This window comes from Brachionichthys hirsutus, chromosome 3 (genome assembly GCF_040956055.1).
Source record: "Brachionichthys hirsutus isolate HB-005 chromosome 3, CSIRO-AGI_Bhir_v1, whole genome shotgun sequence".
NCBI lineage: Eukaryota > Metazoa > Chordata > Actinopteri > Lophiiformes > Brachionichthyidae > Brachionichthys > Brachionichthys hirsutus.
The window spans coordinates 6,444,868-6,462,198 of record NC_090899.1 but is presented as its reverse complement, the minus strand read 5'-3'; the positions used below and the strand labels follow the sequence as shown (position 1 = coordinate 6,462,198).

Genomic DNA, 17,331 nt, shown 5'->3' with positions numbered 1-17,331 from the left:
CTGGATGGGTGTGTGATGTGCAGCAGTGCAAACACACAGGTGGAGCCATTCGATGACAGAATGTGGCTGGAGGCAAAGCTCTGGGAACTCCCTCACACTGTCCTCACCGATTACCAAATAGACACTCTCATTCCGTGCAACGAAACTATTGTCACACAGACACTAAACACATTGTCTGTGGGGATGAGGTTTGTTTTTTTTAAGACTGTGGAAAAGGGACTAAGAGCGCAGGAAGAGGGAAGAGAGAAGGAAGACACAAAACAATGTCCGTGCTCCCTCAAGGCATTGTGTAACACAATCTTGTGCACTCCACCCAACTTGATCCCTTTTAAACACACTGATTCTCCCACTCGTAGAAAACATGGTCTGAAGCAGCATCGGAATGCAACGAAAAATACATTTATCAAAGCCCAAAGTACTTGTTTTATCACTTACGCTACCTGAAATGGGACACGTGGTGTTGCTTCTTCACACGAGCGGTGCCAACAGCCATTCGGCTTAGTTGACAATGTTACATTTCAAGTTAGAATTTACAATGAAGTGATGTGAAAATGACAGGGAAAAGATGTTGAATACATAGTATTGCATATATCAAAAGAAAGTAGCCAAACTTCCTTCTTACCCAGGTCAACAAGGGTTCGGTTCCTGATTGAATAGGGGTCTCTGCAATCTAAGAGTGCATCTACAAAATAATTTATGAAGGCACTTTAGGATGAGCCACAAACCACTGGCACCTCTGTTTCTAGGAAAGTAGGTATTTAAAAACTGTTAAAGTATTAATACTGCCAGCGCCCGGGAATGAGCTGGCGTCTCATCCAGGGTGTACCCTGCCTTTCGCCCGTAGCCAGCTGGGATAGGCTCCAGCAACAACCGTGACCTGCAAGGGGGGGATAAGCGGCTGTAGACGAGACAATTGAGGTGGTCTCATCTACAAGAAAATGGATGGATTACTGCCAGCAGACTTTAAGACCAAAACATGGAGGACTCGTGGACGGATGTCAGACAGAATTTATGTATTTGTCCATTGTGTGTATTGCACAGTATATTCATCGACGTTGCCTTTCACGTAACAATAATTCCAGATTATCTTTAATGTTCTGTGATGATTTTTAGGATAGTTTTAAACAAATGGTTCAGCTTTCTTTCTTTCTTTTGTGTACACCTTGGAGCAAAGACGAACTATCAAAGGCAAACTAATCTACGCGAACAATCACAGGCTGACGGTACACTACCTAATAGGTGTGTAGCGTAGATAAATCATCGGTATTCTTTCCAGCAACATTCCCCCAGTGGGTGGGTGAGGGCTTCTTTGCAAACCATGCAGGCACGCAGGGTGGGGCGAGTCCACATTCCCCCACGGCAGTAAAAAGACTAATGATGCTGCCAGTTGTTACAGGGATGATTTGGCTTTTATTAGGATCCAAATGATGGCATGAACAGCATAATTATATGACCCCAACACATATGCTGCTGTAGATGTGACAAAAAATAAAATAAAAAATTCACTGGAATGAAGTCGTTAAGCTGCAGGGTCATCCTTAAACAATAGCTAATATTAAATAAGATGACCTCTCTATCTTGACCTGAGATGAAAACTTTTAAATCATGCGTTTCTCATGACAGTACGGCATGAATATGATCAGCTGCCACAGAGCCGAGTCTGCAGCTTTGTCTCCTTCTAGTGGGTACATGGCGACTGCAGCTGCAGTCAGAACTCGCCTTCAGTAAATGATTAGGTGTGTCAGAACAGATACCATATAAACGAGGAAGTAAGAATTGCATGCTCCGTCGTCAGCTTGTCATTCGCGCTCTCTATTTACATTCTGAACAAACTGGCCTGATAGCAAATTGACTTTCACTTCAGCGTGTGGGTTTTCCAAGTGTGCAAATCAAAGCCTCCAAAAGTTGCTGTTAGGCATCAGCAAGGACACAGTGTTGATGAAATCACACACAATCAATCCCCAAATAAAGTCAGATAAATGTAATGTAGTCATCATACAGGCAGCACCAGTCACATCTGTCCGTTATGTGAGTCAATCCATTTTGGTTGCGTTGTTTTTTTTTACAGTTTGCTCAATATAAATTACCATCATTCTAAAATAACAAGCAAGTATAACAATTGCCTTTGTGCAAATATATATATATATATATATATAGCTGCTGAATGTATTATGCAAATGTTGATGTACATGTCTGCTTCCACTTCCGTCACTTAATGCTGATGTCGCGGGGGTCAAGGTCTCAGAGCTTGGTCATAAGGAGGGCTCTTCGTATCTTCTCTCTGTCCACCCTCATGTCTTCTCCGCTACAAACAGAAAAAGACAAAAACCTCACATTAGTAGAACTTCAAAAATGCATTTCAGCACAGTTATTATTAGCGTTTGGACCGAATGTGCATCTTGGTAAAGAGGTGAACCTTTCACCATCAGACATTACTACAGGCATTTCATAAATGAACTAGAAAAGCCCTCAGAGAGCGCAGACCTCCACCGAGCAGCTCATTCCCATCATAATCAGATTTATACCGTCTACATGGTGATCTGGATCATCATCAAAAGGTTATATGTTTTTTTGGTATCTTTATACACAAACCATGAAAAGTAAAAGTGAATCAGAGTTGATGTGTATTTGTAACAGATTTTTGAATCCGTAAATTAAAATGTAATATTTGTTCCTAACGTCATTCTGTATCCGATCCGGATGAAATTCGGTGGTGAGCTAGAGGTCCCCACGCTACATGACTGTGTCAATACCATAAATATTGGTCAATAATCAATCGAGATATTGAGGAACAAAATCGACTGCAATGTTAACGAAAATGTCATCAAGAGCCATCAAGAACTTTTTGAGTTATCTTGCTAACAGACAGATGGACGGATGTCAAACAAACCGCGGCGATCACATAACTAACATAATCACATAATTATCTGATGAAATAAAAAGCAGAATAATTGATAATAGAAGACAGAAAGGAAGAGTCATGCCTAAATATTTAAAACTGTAATGAGAAAATGTAAATATACATTTGAAATTAAGTACAAATTAAGTACCTTTCATTAAGGGTGGCAGCAATATGAGGGACCAAGTGAGGAATGGAGCGATGGCAGTAAGGAGGGGAGAGGTGGGGAGAAGGCGAAGGAGACGGATAGCTCGGACTTCCCAGCTCCAGTGATGGCAAATTATCCACCTGGAATGCACATCAGTGTACACACAAACACAGGCATCCCTGTTTAATTACAGATAATGTGGATTATCACACGAAACAAAGACTCTTCCCAGCTTTATAAGGTGTGTGTGTGTGTGTGGACATGCGTGTCACCTGTGGGTATATGGAGGGCTGTATCTGTCTGTCCAATGAGCTGGTAGATCCAAATCTCTTTGTACTCTGGGAGGAGATGGCAGCAAGGGCTTCTGGGAGATTATCTTCATCTTCGTGGTTACTGACCAGCAACAAATTTAATATGGACCAAATGATTTGTTGAGTATTAGTTTCCAGAGTATAGATAGCTATCTTCTGAGCGACAATCAAAGGTGATGGGTACGGTACTCACAAACTGAACTGCCTGACCAGCCGTTTTCGCCGGTTGGAGCTTGCGTTTGCTTTGGACTGTAGACCCTCTGGTGTTGGATTGCGGTCTAGCCGATGTGGCACCTTGTCGGCAGTGAGGCTAGAAACAGCCGAGTCTTGGGACGAGTTCTGATACCTGCAGACCAGAGTCATAACGTGAATTTGTTCAGAAACACATGCAAGTCTGTGAAGATATAAGGGCACATGCCTGTCATTGAGAGCCTCGTTGGAGTTCTTCATTCTCGGTGTTGTTGGAGCTTCCTTCTTCATCGTGGAGGAGAGGACACTCCTGTTAATTACACTACACAATGCTCGGATCTAAAAGTGAACTTCTACACCCACCCTGAAGGCTGCTTCCATCTGGGCCTTGAGGATGTTGCATTTGAGACGGTCGGGGAGCGTTGCTGGAGAGGCAGGAGAGTGCAGAGATTTTTCAGACAGCTGCTTCTCCTCTCCCTGACAGAGGGGGGGGGGGGGGGGGTAGAAATACTTAAGAAAAATATGATGGAGAAATGAAATGGGACAGCATGTTGGGGAAAGTGTCTGACCTTGTTGTCCATGTTGACATGCAGAGAGGGCCAGGGGGGGAAATGACTGTCGGACTCCACAGGCTTTAGGAGAGACTGAGAGATGTCCAACTCATCTGCAGGGCAGGGAGGCGCTCGCCGCTCTAATGCATGAAAACAAAAAGGAAGATAAAACAATTACAATCTATTTTCATTCATTCATTCAAAAAAAATATGCCGTTTATTTCAGTAAAGGAAGCCCAGATTGGTTTGTCTGCTGGAGTACTAAAACCATTTCTTAACAGACATTGTGATTTTGTGATCAATCAGGGAGGATGAACTAAAGTTTCTGCTTATGATACAAGTTCAAACAGTGGATATTTCTTAGGATATATCTTTCAAGAAACATCTGCTGCAATGTTTATTATTAATAAGAAACATAATGCACTTTCAATGTAAACGAGGGCATACTAAATATTTATAACCCCCATTCTGTGCAAAAGGCATTCCAATTTTGAACTGAATGTAATTTGAGGCTTCTTTTTCCATATAAATTAAATGGCAACTTTCAAAGCTGAAACAGCCGAAAGACATGCACTTGATTTTCCACAACTTGATTTTCCACAACTAACCTCTCACAATAGCTTGAAACGAACTGAGAAAATGTTCAAGTGCTAAAGTGTTTTGTGTGATAATTGGATGAGAACAAATTACAGGATGCTGACCAACATACAACAAAGAGCATGAAAAGAACATCATCACTGACCGTACAGACGTTTCACAGATTTACAGACAGACCCGCGGCGGTTTGGACAGCTCCTCCACAAGCTGGGAGTACTCACTGTTCTTAGTGTGCGCGTGGCAGAGCGTGTCCTGGCTGTGTGTGTGGCCGCGGTGATGGTGGTGGACTTTGCCAGAATACAAAGTCTCATTCTCTTCAATGCTGAACTGATCGGAAGTGGAATCACTGAGGGGGAAACTGAAGATGACATGTAAGCAAAAATAAATAATGCATATATATTATATATATTCCACTTGGAAAATGTCACTTAGTCTTTTAACAAACGGAAATTGCAATTTTAAACATTTTGTTTATTTGAAAAGCAATGTGGCGACATCCCTAAAGGCATCATATGATTCAAGTTCATCATACAGCACACAAAACGTTGGCAACAATTTCTGTAAACAGTTGTTTCCTTGAGCAATTGATAACCTACAATAACAATGTAATAACAAAATCATGTATATCCATACTCATCTTTAAAACCACAACACCATAGATGCAGGCTTTGAGTTCATGCTTCAATTTCTATGTACTATAAGCAGCTTGATCCCTAAACCAGCTTTTTAATGTGCTCAGCTCTACCACTTCCACCCGGCGAGAAGTAACACACTCAACACATCATACTCAAGTTACAGTGAAATCGACCGTCAAAGGATTCCTAAGGCATGACGATAAACGTTAATGAGACCTTGCAGCAAACATGTCGAAGGATTAAAGCAAATGAAAATGTGAAAATGCCTACAGGAAAAACACGAAGCTGTCCTTTCTTTGTATTACTTGTGTCCAGGTTGGGTCTTCTAGGCTCCATGAATGTATAATGAGTGATGATGTCATAATTCGTTTTTAGGTCTTATATTCTGTCTTGGAAACAGGAAGTTTAACATTGAAGATTCTCTAAAATGACAGTGAAGTAAATAAGAAAATTCTTATCCATGATTTATAAGGAGAATCTTTGCTGGAAACTCTAAGTGGATTTAAAGAAGGATTACCTGAAACCGGCATTGCACATAATGATGTCAATAAGTCACACTGAATTCAAAGAAACACGTTTCATGTCTGCGTTCATGTTGGACATGTCCTTAGGAGTGAGATCTTTGTCCTCATGCTTCTCCTTGTCTCCCCGCATGCCTCGCTTTCATCTATCCTAATCCCTCTTTGAGAAGACGTTGACAGTCAGTTTGAAAACATTTCATCGAGATGATGATGTCCTTTGTCCCATTTCTGGTGAGAATTTCATGAAGCAACACACTGAAGCACACAAGGGGATGCAACAAACTGATGGTGACAGACGCGAGGGTGGTGAAGAGAACCTCTCCCCCTTTAGGACACTGGTCTTTGTAAATCTTGGCTTTAAGGATCTGAGTTTTGAAACAGATCCCTGGGGTAAAACAGGGGTCAAAGTGCAGTCATGACCTTGTCCCTGTGAACCACAATGAAGGATCCTGGGAGGGTGCTGGAGGTTCGCTCCGGAACAGGGGGGAAACTGGACTCTGAACTTGCAGCCTCAACAGTAGGCCTGAACATGACAAGGAGATGGAAGATCACACACACACACACACACACACACATACATGAGAACGGCGGCAGACAAGACACACAGCGGGATATGATGTTGACGAGTGAAATGAAGCGTAACTGCTGGACAGAGACCTTCAGCTAAAAATAGAAACTCCTGGGTGCCTAAGTCTGACACTAACATCACTTCACCCCTGCTCCCTATGTCCTTTGTGATTGGTTGCCTCACCTGTGTGATGGTGTGTGTCCAGATGGCTGCAGGTAAACGGGCGGCGTTAGAGCTGGGAGGGGTCTGTGCCACGGTTCATGACCAATAGGAATGTTATGCTGGTACTGGAGGGAAGCAGAGGAGGCAGATTGATCAGCACTGAAATTAAATGTCACAAGGGTGAAGCTAGATCAGTGGCAGCTCCGTGTGTGTGTGTGTGTGTGTGTGTGGTAGCGGGTTATTGGAGGTCACTCACTGGACGTAGGCTGGGATCAGGGCTGGCATGAGAGCTGGAAAAGAATGACATTAATGACTACAGATCTAAAACCAAAACCTTGTTCTCCCTGAAGTATGTTGTTTGATCATTCAGAACAGACAATGGGAAAAATGGGTTAAAAAATACAAAGCGAAGTATATTTTACTATTACAAAGGGGTATTTTAATACTAGAGTTCAGATTATCCAGGTAATTAAGTGGATTAAGGTCAAAGTTGGAGGATAAAGAATGAACATAAACAATGCAATGTCCTCAGAGTAAATACGCACGTGTATTTGATATGCATTTGTAGATTTTGCTTTTTACCTGATATGTGGCGGCTTGGCTGGGGAAATTGCAGCTGACAGGGGAAAATATGATTTTCGTTAGCGAGGAAAAGTAGAGAGAAAACGAGTGTCGCGCAATCCTCATTGATCTGTACTTGATAAAAGGAGTTACCTAATGCAAGGCTGTTTTTCTGTCCACTCTTTGCACACGCTATCACACTGAGCTATTAAGAACACCTCAACATTCATTCATATTTGTATTTTCAAGCTGACAAAGCATTCGATAAATAAAAGGTGGGTGGATGGTAGCGCAGTCCTGAAGCAAATGCAGCGTGCAGTCTGCCCTTGATCGTTCATGCATAATAGAGCACGGTGAGACAGGCTCGTGTGCAGAGAGAGGGAAATATGGAGGAGTGAAGTATACTGGAGATGCTTTTGGCAAAGAAGAACTGTGACATTTATGTGCAACAACCTGGTCATTTTTTTGACTATTTTGTAAGCAAGACAATTTTACTTTCCCTTAAAAGTATTATGTTAAACATTTAATGTTGTACAGCAGAATCAGGTTTTCTAAAAGTAGGTAACATGTGGAAGCTTGCAAAGGATGAAACAGGTGCTTTCAGCTTTCAGCATTCAGCGAGTGGATAATTCTCACCTCTGCCGAGTGACTGCGTGCGAGACGGGTATCTCTTGCTTGGCCTTCTCTCAAATGTGCTGGCTCTCCTCAGTCTGCTTCCATGAGTGGCCTGATATTCTGTTTTACCGCTGAGATGTAAAAGCACATAGAAGAAAGTTAAAATGATATAGGCTGAGAATTGACCCCAGGGAATAAAGACCAAAACGTACTTTTTTTTAATCAGATTGGACATTTCATGAGGAAGCACAGAAATATCACAAGTAAAAAAAAAGAAGGAATTTACATTTAAAAGAATATTGCACATATTTTACTGAAATTTCTTCCAATTTACCTCCAGTTAAAGGTGAATATGGGATCGTTTCGTTGTTTTTTTTTTTTTTTAATCTCTCAAAAAAAGAACTACATTGTGTGTAAAGGTGGATTTTGTTCCAAGAAGGAGACGACAAATGTTTGAGGTGAGCACATACAGGTTGCAAAGACAGATTCTGGATTACTTCACTTCTGCATCAAATTCTTCAGGCTTCTGTTCTGTTTTTCATTAAAAATCTTTTGGTCCTAATAAGTGACATTGGTATATTTATAGATTGTACTTCTTTTACATTACCCTGTGTTCCTCTTTTTACTTCCACTGCCTGCAGCTTGTTAATTGAATGACGCGCATGTACAACAGCCTCCGCGCTGCTTTGTTCCGCTGCTTCATCGAATAAAAAGAAGTGCAATTCAAGTGTGAGAATTTTCTACGACCATCTCCGAAAGAGCCAGACGAAAACAAACAATATGAAGAGGATATCTCAGTTGCAATAGGAACGGATCCATGTAACCATAGATACATTGTAACCATAGATACAGCGGCTCTCTTTCATTTGACGCACTATTACCCATATGCCTGACATCCAAGCTGCCCACAACTACCTGAATGAGCCAAATTACATGATCATTCTTCATTTGAACCTTCACAGGTGAGTCCGTGTTTGCACTGTACCTGAACCTGAACCGTGACCCGAGTCGCGTGAAGTCGCTGTGGCTGGCCTTTCCTGTGGTCGGCTGACGTAGCCGGAAGAAGGCGTGGCTTTCCACTGCACACTTCCAAAGGTTCTTGCAGGTCTTGGAACTGGCCAGCTGGAACACAAAGGTGTGCTCCTGTTCCCGACCCTGAACAGGCAGAAGACAACAAACAATGTATGACATGTTTCTGTGTGTGCGTGTGCGTGTGTGTGTGTGTCGTTGGTGAGGAACTACAAACCTGATCGTCGTCCTCCACCACGACCAACGTGAGTCGACTCTTTTTAAAGTCCAACCGAGTGATTTTGGGCCTTTTTAAACACAAACAAAATATTTTTTACGTTTTAAGGTTATCCAATCAGACCGGCACCAATATTACATTAACCTCATAAGGCCAAAAACTCATGCACGACATGCACTTTTTACTTTTCTTGGCTATTTTGGCTGATTGGGACCTGATGAGTGTAAAAACTAAGAATGATCTTTTACCATGATGCAGTTTCTGAGAAAAGTGATGTCCACACATGAAGATGCTAAGTCCTATGTAGTAGAGCTTTGCTTGATCACTTTAAACGATGGCATTAAAGCTAAGTTTTTGTGAACAAAAATAGTGATTCTATTAATTAAAATTACTGCAAATGAGAACGCAAATGTAAGCATTAACACAATGCACATTTCTTCATTCATTTCAAATGCTGGCAGAAATTGCAGACAAGGCTCTTACAGGAGAAGAAAAAAAAGAAAATAATTATCTGACAGTGGCGTTGGCGGAGGCTTGCTCTAAGTGCTTTCTAGTTTCAAATGGATAAATAAGGAGATTTTGACTAGCTGTTCATTTCTTTCATTAAATGCAATATGTTTGTGATTTTACGGCACCTCTGGGCCCATACTTAAATCATCCCAAGGTGCCAAAACAGCTGCCTTGGGAACCTCTATTATTGGGATGCGTTCAATGACCTTACCAAAAGAAGAGGCCAATTTTGTTGTTGCCTTCAAACACTAAGATGCCAGTAGGAGTGAGACCAAGTGCATACTCTCCTCCGTCTCTGCCCTGAAGACACACAACGTGTACATTTAGTCCTCAAACACACTGTGGCATAGTGATATTTAAGATTATAAAATACACTTACACACCTTGACAAAGTGCATGTCCACTCCGTACAGCTCCAGCCACTTGCATTTGTTGAGAAAAGAAATCTCTGCTTGAGACGGACTCTTCCCCCTGAGGATTAAACGGGGGAAGAAAAAAAAAAGAACATCAAGTATTCTCAATTTTACCTCTGCCTCCATCTGAAAAATAAAATGATCAATAGACACTTCCTGACCACTACTGGTAATTAAAGGGAAATAGCAGATGACTAAGTCCATGCAGCATCCATGACTCAGACCTGCTGTGTTAGAATGACTGAACAGGGTGAGTGAGTTTGTCCTTGTGCGGTTCATCCGGCTCTGCGGGGTGTAGCATATGTGTACGTAATCTAATCTGAGGTTGGACCAATCCGACCAGTGCTGCGTCAAATAATCAATCAAGACCCTCCAGGGATTAATTCCTTAATCCCCCTTTACATGCCAGTGAGGGTGAAGCCAAGCCAGTGGAAGAGAGAAAGCAGGGAGCGAAATTTAGACGCCCTGATCGCTAGTGCAACAAGAGGCAGAAGCAGAAGGACTTCCTCTGCCGCTAAATGCTACTCAGCTTCTGCTTTCTGCCCAGTTATTACACCCAAATCAGCAAATAAATGAATTACAATAAATCGCATCTGTGTGGGGGGGGACCTCACTCACCTCAGCTCCAACCACACTTTGAAGATATCCGCCTCCATGGCCTCGCTCTGCTTGGGACTGAAGCGAAACTCAGACACAAACTCAGGAGAGTGCTCCAAGGGATCGCAGTCGCCGAGCTCACCTGGATTTGACATTATATTTTATCAGATGAATCAGCAAAGCATGACAGTCCTCAATTTGTAGCAGGCCTTTAAAGTGATTTCATGTCATTTTACACTGCCCTCCTCTTTTCATCGATCGGCAGTTTGATTTTCTGATGACACAAATCAAAATGTTTTTGACGTTTTCCAGTCCCTCGATATTGAAGTACGAGTCCTGAAACAATTCCCTGCTCACAAATGCTTTACCACAAATTATTGATCAGAAAACCAAGAAATGACCAAATACATAAGTGTACTGATATCGCCTCCATTGGGCCAGGCCAACATCTGGACGTCCACTGATGACCAGAATTAGTTGATTTTCATTCTGGCTCAACTGAGGACATCTTTTTTGATGTCTGAAAATCATGAATTTTGACATGATCTGAATGACATTTTGCTCACTGGATCTTATCACGTTGAAATTAATAGATTACTGGCTTCCCAATAGTATATCACAAATCAATCTAGTATGTTGAGAACAGTAATGTAAATACGCATGTGATTTGTAGCTAATGGATAAAATGTGCAAAACTAGCAGACCTTTGAGATGCGGATGTTAAAACTCGCTAATTAAATCACAGCATCTAAACAAACAGGAGTCTACTTACTTTGTAAACAGTAAGTCGCCAGCTCTACGGAGATGTCATACGGACATTTCAATCTGAGCGAGGGAAAGAAACACTGGTGAGAGAGCATTCATACACAACCCACAGTGTGATGTGTGAGAGCGTGTGTGTGTGTGCATTTGTGTGTGTCTTACTGAGTAAAAGAGGAAACCTTGTCCTAAATCAAGTAGCCCTCTGCTGTTCCTGATCTCCTGAGCATTATAATAGAACTGGACTCAAGGGACCCATGACCCAGATAGAACCAGGAGAAAGAGAGATGGGGGGGGGGGGACACACTGTTTGAGTGTGTGTCTGTGTCTAAGAAAGAGCCGTCCAGGTGTCCCCCCCCAATCTGTTTGTGCGTACCCCACAGGTGAGTGTGTTTATGCAGGAAGCCTGAGGAGAAGTTACCCATTAATGATTCACAACTGACACTCTTGAGGAGTGAGAAAAATGTTTTATTGAATAAATGCTTTCGTCAGTCATGAAGCTGAGCTCAGATTTAGACATATAGCTTCAAAATGTAAATGAATTCATTTGTAGTTATTCATGACTGTGTTTATCATCTACGAGCCTCTATTTGTAAAAATAAATAATACCAGAGTATGTTCCTTATTTTTATGCTTCCAAACAGTCTAAATCATCCGTTTCCTTGTAAACGAGATGGTCGCAATAGTACAGACACACGGGGAGAACATACAAACTCAGCACTGAGAGGACTCGAACCCAGAACCACTGCGCCACCGAGCCGCCCCATATAATTATTGTATTCTTTTAAATTTTCAACACAATACAGGTCACCAGAAATGACTGTATGTTTACAACATGTCAACTATATTTAAAGCTATATTATGTGTCCTGTATCTATTGATTTAAAGAATGCGATTGCGAAACTACAACTAAAATGGCAAGAGTGATTATTCCATTACGTCCTTCTGTCTGACTCATCGCTCCAAGTGCTTTTGCAGCACACGCCAGCTTTCAGCCGTTCAGAGGCTACAATCGCAAGACAACACGCCACCTGCTTTCACTCACATTATAAACAATCAAGACCAAAATTGTGATGAGAACTAAAAACTGTTAAAAACTATTAATATGTATTCATGCATATAGTGTGTGTGTGTGTGTGTGTGAATGTATGCATGTATGTACCTATGTAAATATGTAGGCGATAGTAGGAAGTTTATTATGCCATTTACTTAAGGACAAGGGGTGGGAGTACATAAGTTTTACTTTACTTTTTTTCGAATATTCATTTCATTATGTTTTTTTTCGTTATTTTATTTATGTATTCAAAATAAACAATTAAATTCAATTAACACACTTTTACAGGGAACTTGATGTGGCCTTTCCAGTTTGACACGTTAAGGGACAATAAAAACAGTAACTTGTGGAGGTTGCCCCGATGTCAAAAGGCTGCGCAGGCTGTAACACGTTTGTTTCATGCCCAACTGTTAGTTCTTGTTTTTTTTTTACCTTCCCATGTTGCTTTGTTGTTAACTTTAGTACATTACTGTAAAGTCTCAGCGTGTTAGTTAGGATCTGCATTGCCGTTTACAACGTGATATTAATAAAGCAGAATACTTCAAAGTTCAATGTAGATTTACATGAAATCTTCCCACTCTGAACCACTCGAACAGGTTTTATGTTTATTATACAGAAACGAGGGTGTGTCAGTCTTCAGAACAAAATCTCTGCTACAAGGAAATAAGAGAATATTCCAGATACTACTAAAACACATGTACGATAAACTGCACATGTGTGTAGTGTATGAACCGGGGTTCATACATTATATGTATGAACCCCCGGTAATTACTCCAGTAATTTAATGTTCACATTACATGCATGTGTGTTATCAGCTCCACGGGAACTTACTTGCCAGACAGAATATCTTGTCGAAGTTGCAACACAAACAGATACCTGTTGGTATAAACAACAACAACAACAACACAAGGTTAAGACTGGAAAAGATTACAAATCAAACCGTGCATCACAGCCTTTTCCTAATCTCCGACACAATCTGTTTTGACAAGGCTTCATCCGTTTGGCCTTGATTTGAATCTGCCCACAGCACCAAAGTAATTAGCCAGACGCTCCCTTTGGACCGCCGCACAGGGCTCCGGAGGAAACCCTGCGTTCACGTGTGCATCTAGATTTGCCTGTGAGAGTTTTACCTTGTAAATTCCTCGCGCAGGTTGTTTGGCTCCGAAGAGTAAAACTTCACCCTGAAGAATAGTCTATAAGGAGGCCCATCTGAAAGACGTAAAGAGAGTGTAAAGCTTAATAAAAAAGGAAGGAATGGAAGACACAGATGAAGTGGAGAGATGAAGCAATTGCCGGAAATTAATTGAATCAAATTAAAATGCTTGATTTTACACCCATCCCCACCTGCCTGGCCATAAAGGTTTTATTCACCGACATTTCTTCTGGCTTGTTTTGCTATTTCTTTGTTTTGTTCACTGGCCAGCTATTCCGTAGGACTCTAAAACTACAGTGATAAAAAAAATAACAAGTAGCATAGCAATTTCTCCTCTCTCCTGTTGTATCACTCATCCTCCTGCTACAAGCTCAAGAGCAAACAAGGGTATACGGCTCCTATAATGTCCACGCTAATCACCATGTCAACGTGAGATAATGTGCCACCTGCTCCCCACTTACTTGTTTCCACATACATGTACTGCACATTTTCCAGCACACAAAACTCATGCAAGCCCCATGAGAAAACCGATGAGATTAATTTACCTGGGAGCTGTTTCTTAATAAGCTTGGACATGTCCAACCAGTGCTATAAAAGATAAGAAGAAGGTGAGTGGCATCAGTTTGTGGTCTTCTGTGATAGAATAGGAGCCTCTTACTTGTTACTCACTGAGACGTGTTCTGTGTCCATGAACTGCAATCCGAAGTAGTCAGTCTCAACCAGATCTATGTGATACATAATCTGATCGAAAAGGTCCTGGCCTTTGGACTTACTCTGCAAAATAACAGAGATTTGAGTGTCTACGGCTGGATGAGCATCCACAACAGAAGTAAAACCAGAGATCATGTAGAGATCACAGAGAGGTCACAAAGAGGTCACAGAGAGATCACATAGAGGTCACATCGAGATCACAGAGAGATCACAGAGAAATCACATAGAGATCACACAGAGATCAGAGATCACAGAGAGACCACATAGAGATCACAGAGCGATCAGAGATCACATAGAGATCATATAAAGATCAGAGAGATCATATAGAGATCACAGAGAGGTCACATAGAGACCACAGAGAGGTCACAGAGAGAGCCGCCACAACTGTGATAAAATAATCGTTGAATCATTGCACACACTAAGGTGATGCTAGTACAAACATCATTTTACTGTGATCCGTCTCATGCCAAATTAATTATACAACCCAATTACTTGACCCTGGAAACCAACTTAGTAGATCCGTAATCATATATTTATCATTCAGTGTAAAGAATTACAAGAATATAACTTTTCAACTTTCACATAAATTAAGTAAATGTGACTGTTTCTTGAAACTGCATATAATAGCTACATATTAGTCTCATGTTTCTATACCTATATATATAAATTATCCATTGTTTTATTTTTTAAATCTACATTCTTATTCTTTTTATCATTCAGTTTTATCATCTTTAGTCTCTTACATAATCTATTTCAATCCCGTGTTTTACCCTTGTAAAGCTTATATACTTTTTTTATATTCCTATCATCTTATATATATTTTTTATCATTTCTTTATCTTTACACTCTCTTTGCCGAACTCTATTTGTATTGTGTGCCGTACTTGATTTTGTACCTTCAATGCTACACCTGTAAAACACTTTGAGTGAACCGTTACGCATCTAAACGTGCTATACGAAGCATAAATTATATTAACTGACTTAAGGGAAAAGCCCTTATTCAGAACTACTCCTGTAGCAACATGTCGTTCATCTGGACAGTCGAGGGCTGCCCCGTGGGAAGACCTCTCCACAATCTGACCCATATTAGACACAGTGGGGGTGTGGAAAGATGACAGCCTTGCACTTTGGATCCTGATAACAAATCTAAACTTCCTGGTGAGTGCATGAATGTGTGAGGAAATCAGAGGTATTAAAGGATTGGGGACAGAAAAGAAAAAACATTTTTTGCCAGAATGCTCTTGTTCGTTCTGCAGCTTGTTTTAGAGAGGCCGGTTGAACTTACAGCCTTTATCACAGCCGCAAAAAACCCCGCAGAGCGTCACATGCGCTGAGGAGAATATTTGACAGTTTCCTTTTAACCTTGCGCTTTTGTCTTCACTTTGCCTGCAGTGACAGACTAATAAGCTTTAATAAGTGATTTCAACTGCGTTCGGGACACCTGACGTGAACAAACTTGTTCCAACGCACCTGTGACTAACCTGCCAGCTTGACAAGCCCTGTGTCGTTTGCTTGTGGGAGCTGCAACAGCTCAGCGAAGGCTGCGGCTTTGTGCTGCTGTTGCAATCTGTTGAATGCGCTCTACCGATATAACTCACAACGCGAGCGTTTAGTAGATGATGCATGTACGCAACAGCTTCGGTGACACATGAAAACATCTCACAACACTCCACTTACGAATGAAAGCCCACGCACAAGTTGCTCGTCGTCCTACCTAACCCTCACACACACTCGTGTCACCGGGTCCCTATACTCGTAAACCAGATCAGGCGGTCGGGGGAAGAGGAGAAGACAATGGGACACTGATAGAGAGCAGGAGGGAAGGAAAATTAGTATGGCTGAAGGCCACCGAGGAAACGCAAAAGATCATTAGTGGGGTAGATGACACGAGGAGGCGGAGTCAAGGGAGATGAAATGAAGGCAAAGAGGAGGAAGAGGAAAAGAAAGTGAAAGGATGGGAGGGGGCAGCTTCGGGGCTATTGTAGATTCCCCCTCAGATTGGGATTACTGTGATGAACTGATCATAACACCATCTGGAGCTGCACCTCAACAATCACAAACAATGCTGACGCTGTAAAGGGCCGCTGTGGGACAGCAGAGAGGCAAAACCTGGGGGGTCATAAATAATGACTGATATACTGTTCTTGATGATGGCTGAAAAAGCGATAAATACATTTCAAAAATAACTTTTACGTCGTATTCAACATGGTTTTGTGTTAAATTCCGATTTCACCATTACAGAGATCAACCTCAGAACATTCTTTTTTTACATTTGACATTTGAGAAGTTGAATATAAATTGAGATCAACCCTGGGATGAGGCTAAATCGATCAACCCCCCCACCCCCCCCATTAAGGACCACCTGGAGCCCGCCCCGCATGGATGTTTGCCCTCCACCGTGCACTCACAGGCAGATCCACGGTGACGTCCGAGCCGTCCAGCAGCAGGACGCGGCAGGTGATGGTGGTCCTCGCCGTCCCGGCCGCTGGGATGTGAACCGACACCCCCCCGGTGACCACGGCGGGCGCGTGTACAACCTGCTGCTGATGGGCCATGAGAAGGGGGTTCCCGGTTACTCCTCCATCCCCTCCCTCTCCCCCCATCCCCCCATCCCGCTCATCCTTCTCCCTCGTCTGGATGCGGCTCCGGGAGCGGAGGCTGAATGTCCGGCGCAGAAAGCCCATCATCTTCCTGATCGACAAGGCGAGGAGAGCCGGGCTGCTCCTGCTGCTCCTGCTGCTGCTCCCACCTCCTCCTCGCCCGCCTCCCCGGGGACAGGAGTCACTTAGCAGGCGCGGAGGAGACTTCGGGACTGCCGATCACTTCCCAGTCTGAATGTCGGCTGCAGCTGCGGGGACTCGAGCCGCATACCAATCGAAAGTAGCACGAATCGACCGCCAATGATTCGGTGAACGGCGGGACTCGCTCGCGGAAATAGAAGGAGCAATCCCGTGTCCTCCGCGCACCTGCCTCCCCGCTTAGACTCGCTGTTGCGCGCAGAAGCTTAAAAAAAAAACACGGAAGAATCCCGTCCGATGCGCCGCAGCGGGAGCTCCACGGCCACTCGGGATCGTGCTCGCTGGTTCTCACCGGGGAAGCGAAACTCGTGTACCTCACAGGTAAAAAAGTCTA

At 42.5% G+C, this 17,331-nt stretch overlaps 1 protein-coding gene across 1 annotated transcript; it reads right to left on the bottom strand.

Annotated features, from left to right (window-relative positions):
• Positions 1-1,033: 1,033 nt before the first annotated feature.
• Positions 1,034-16,886, bottom strand: epb41l4b (erythrocyte membrane protein band 4.1 like 4B). The gene is made up of 23 exons (XM_068756321.1): positions 16,608-16,886; positions 14,159-14,263; positions 14,035-14,077; positions 13,467-13,545; positions 13,168-13,212; positions 11,296-11,348; positions 10,545-10,665; positions 9,897-9,984; positions 9,725-9,813; positions 9,004-9,073; positions 8,743-8,912; positions 7,779-7,888; positions 7,164-7,197; positions 6,838-6,871; positions 6,603-6,706; positions 4,917-5,053; positions 4,117-4,238; positions 3,911-4,024; positions 3,777-3,832; positions 3,552-3,704; positions 3,320-3,440; positions 3,051-3,187; positions 1,034-2,305 (listed from the first exon to the last, which is right to left on the bottom strand). The coding sequence occupies exons 1-23, from the start codon at positions 16,884-16,886 to the stop codon at positions 2,242-2,244; spliced, it is 2,328 nt and encodes a 775-aa protein (XP_068612422.1). The 3' UTR covers positions 1,034-2,241.
• Between the last annotated feature and the right edge of the window lie 445 nt (positions 16,887-17,331).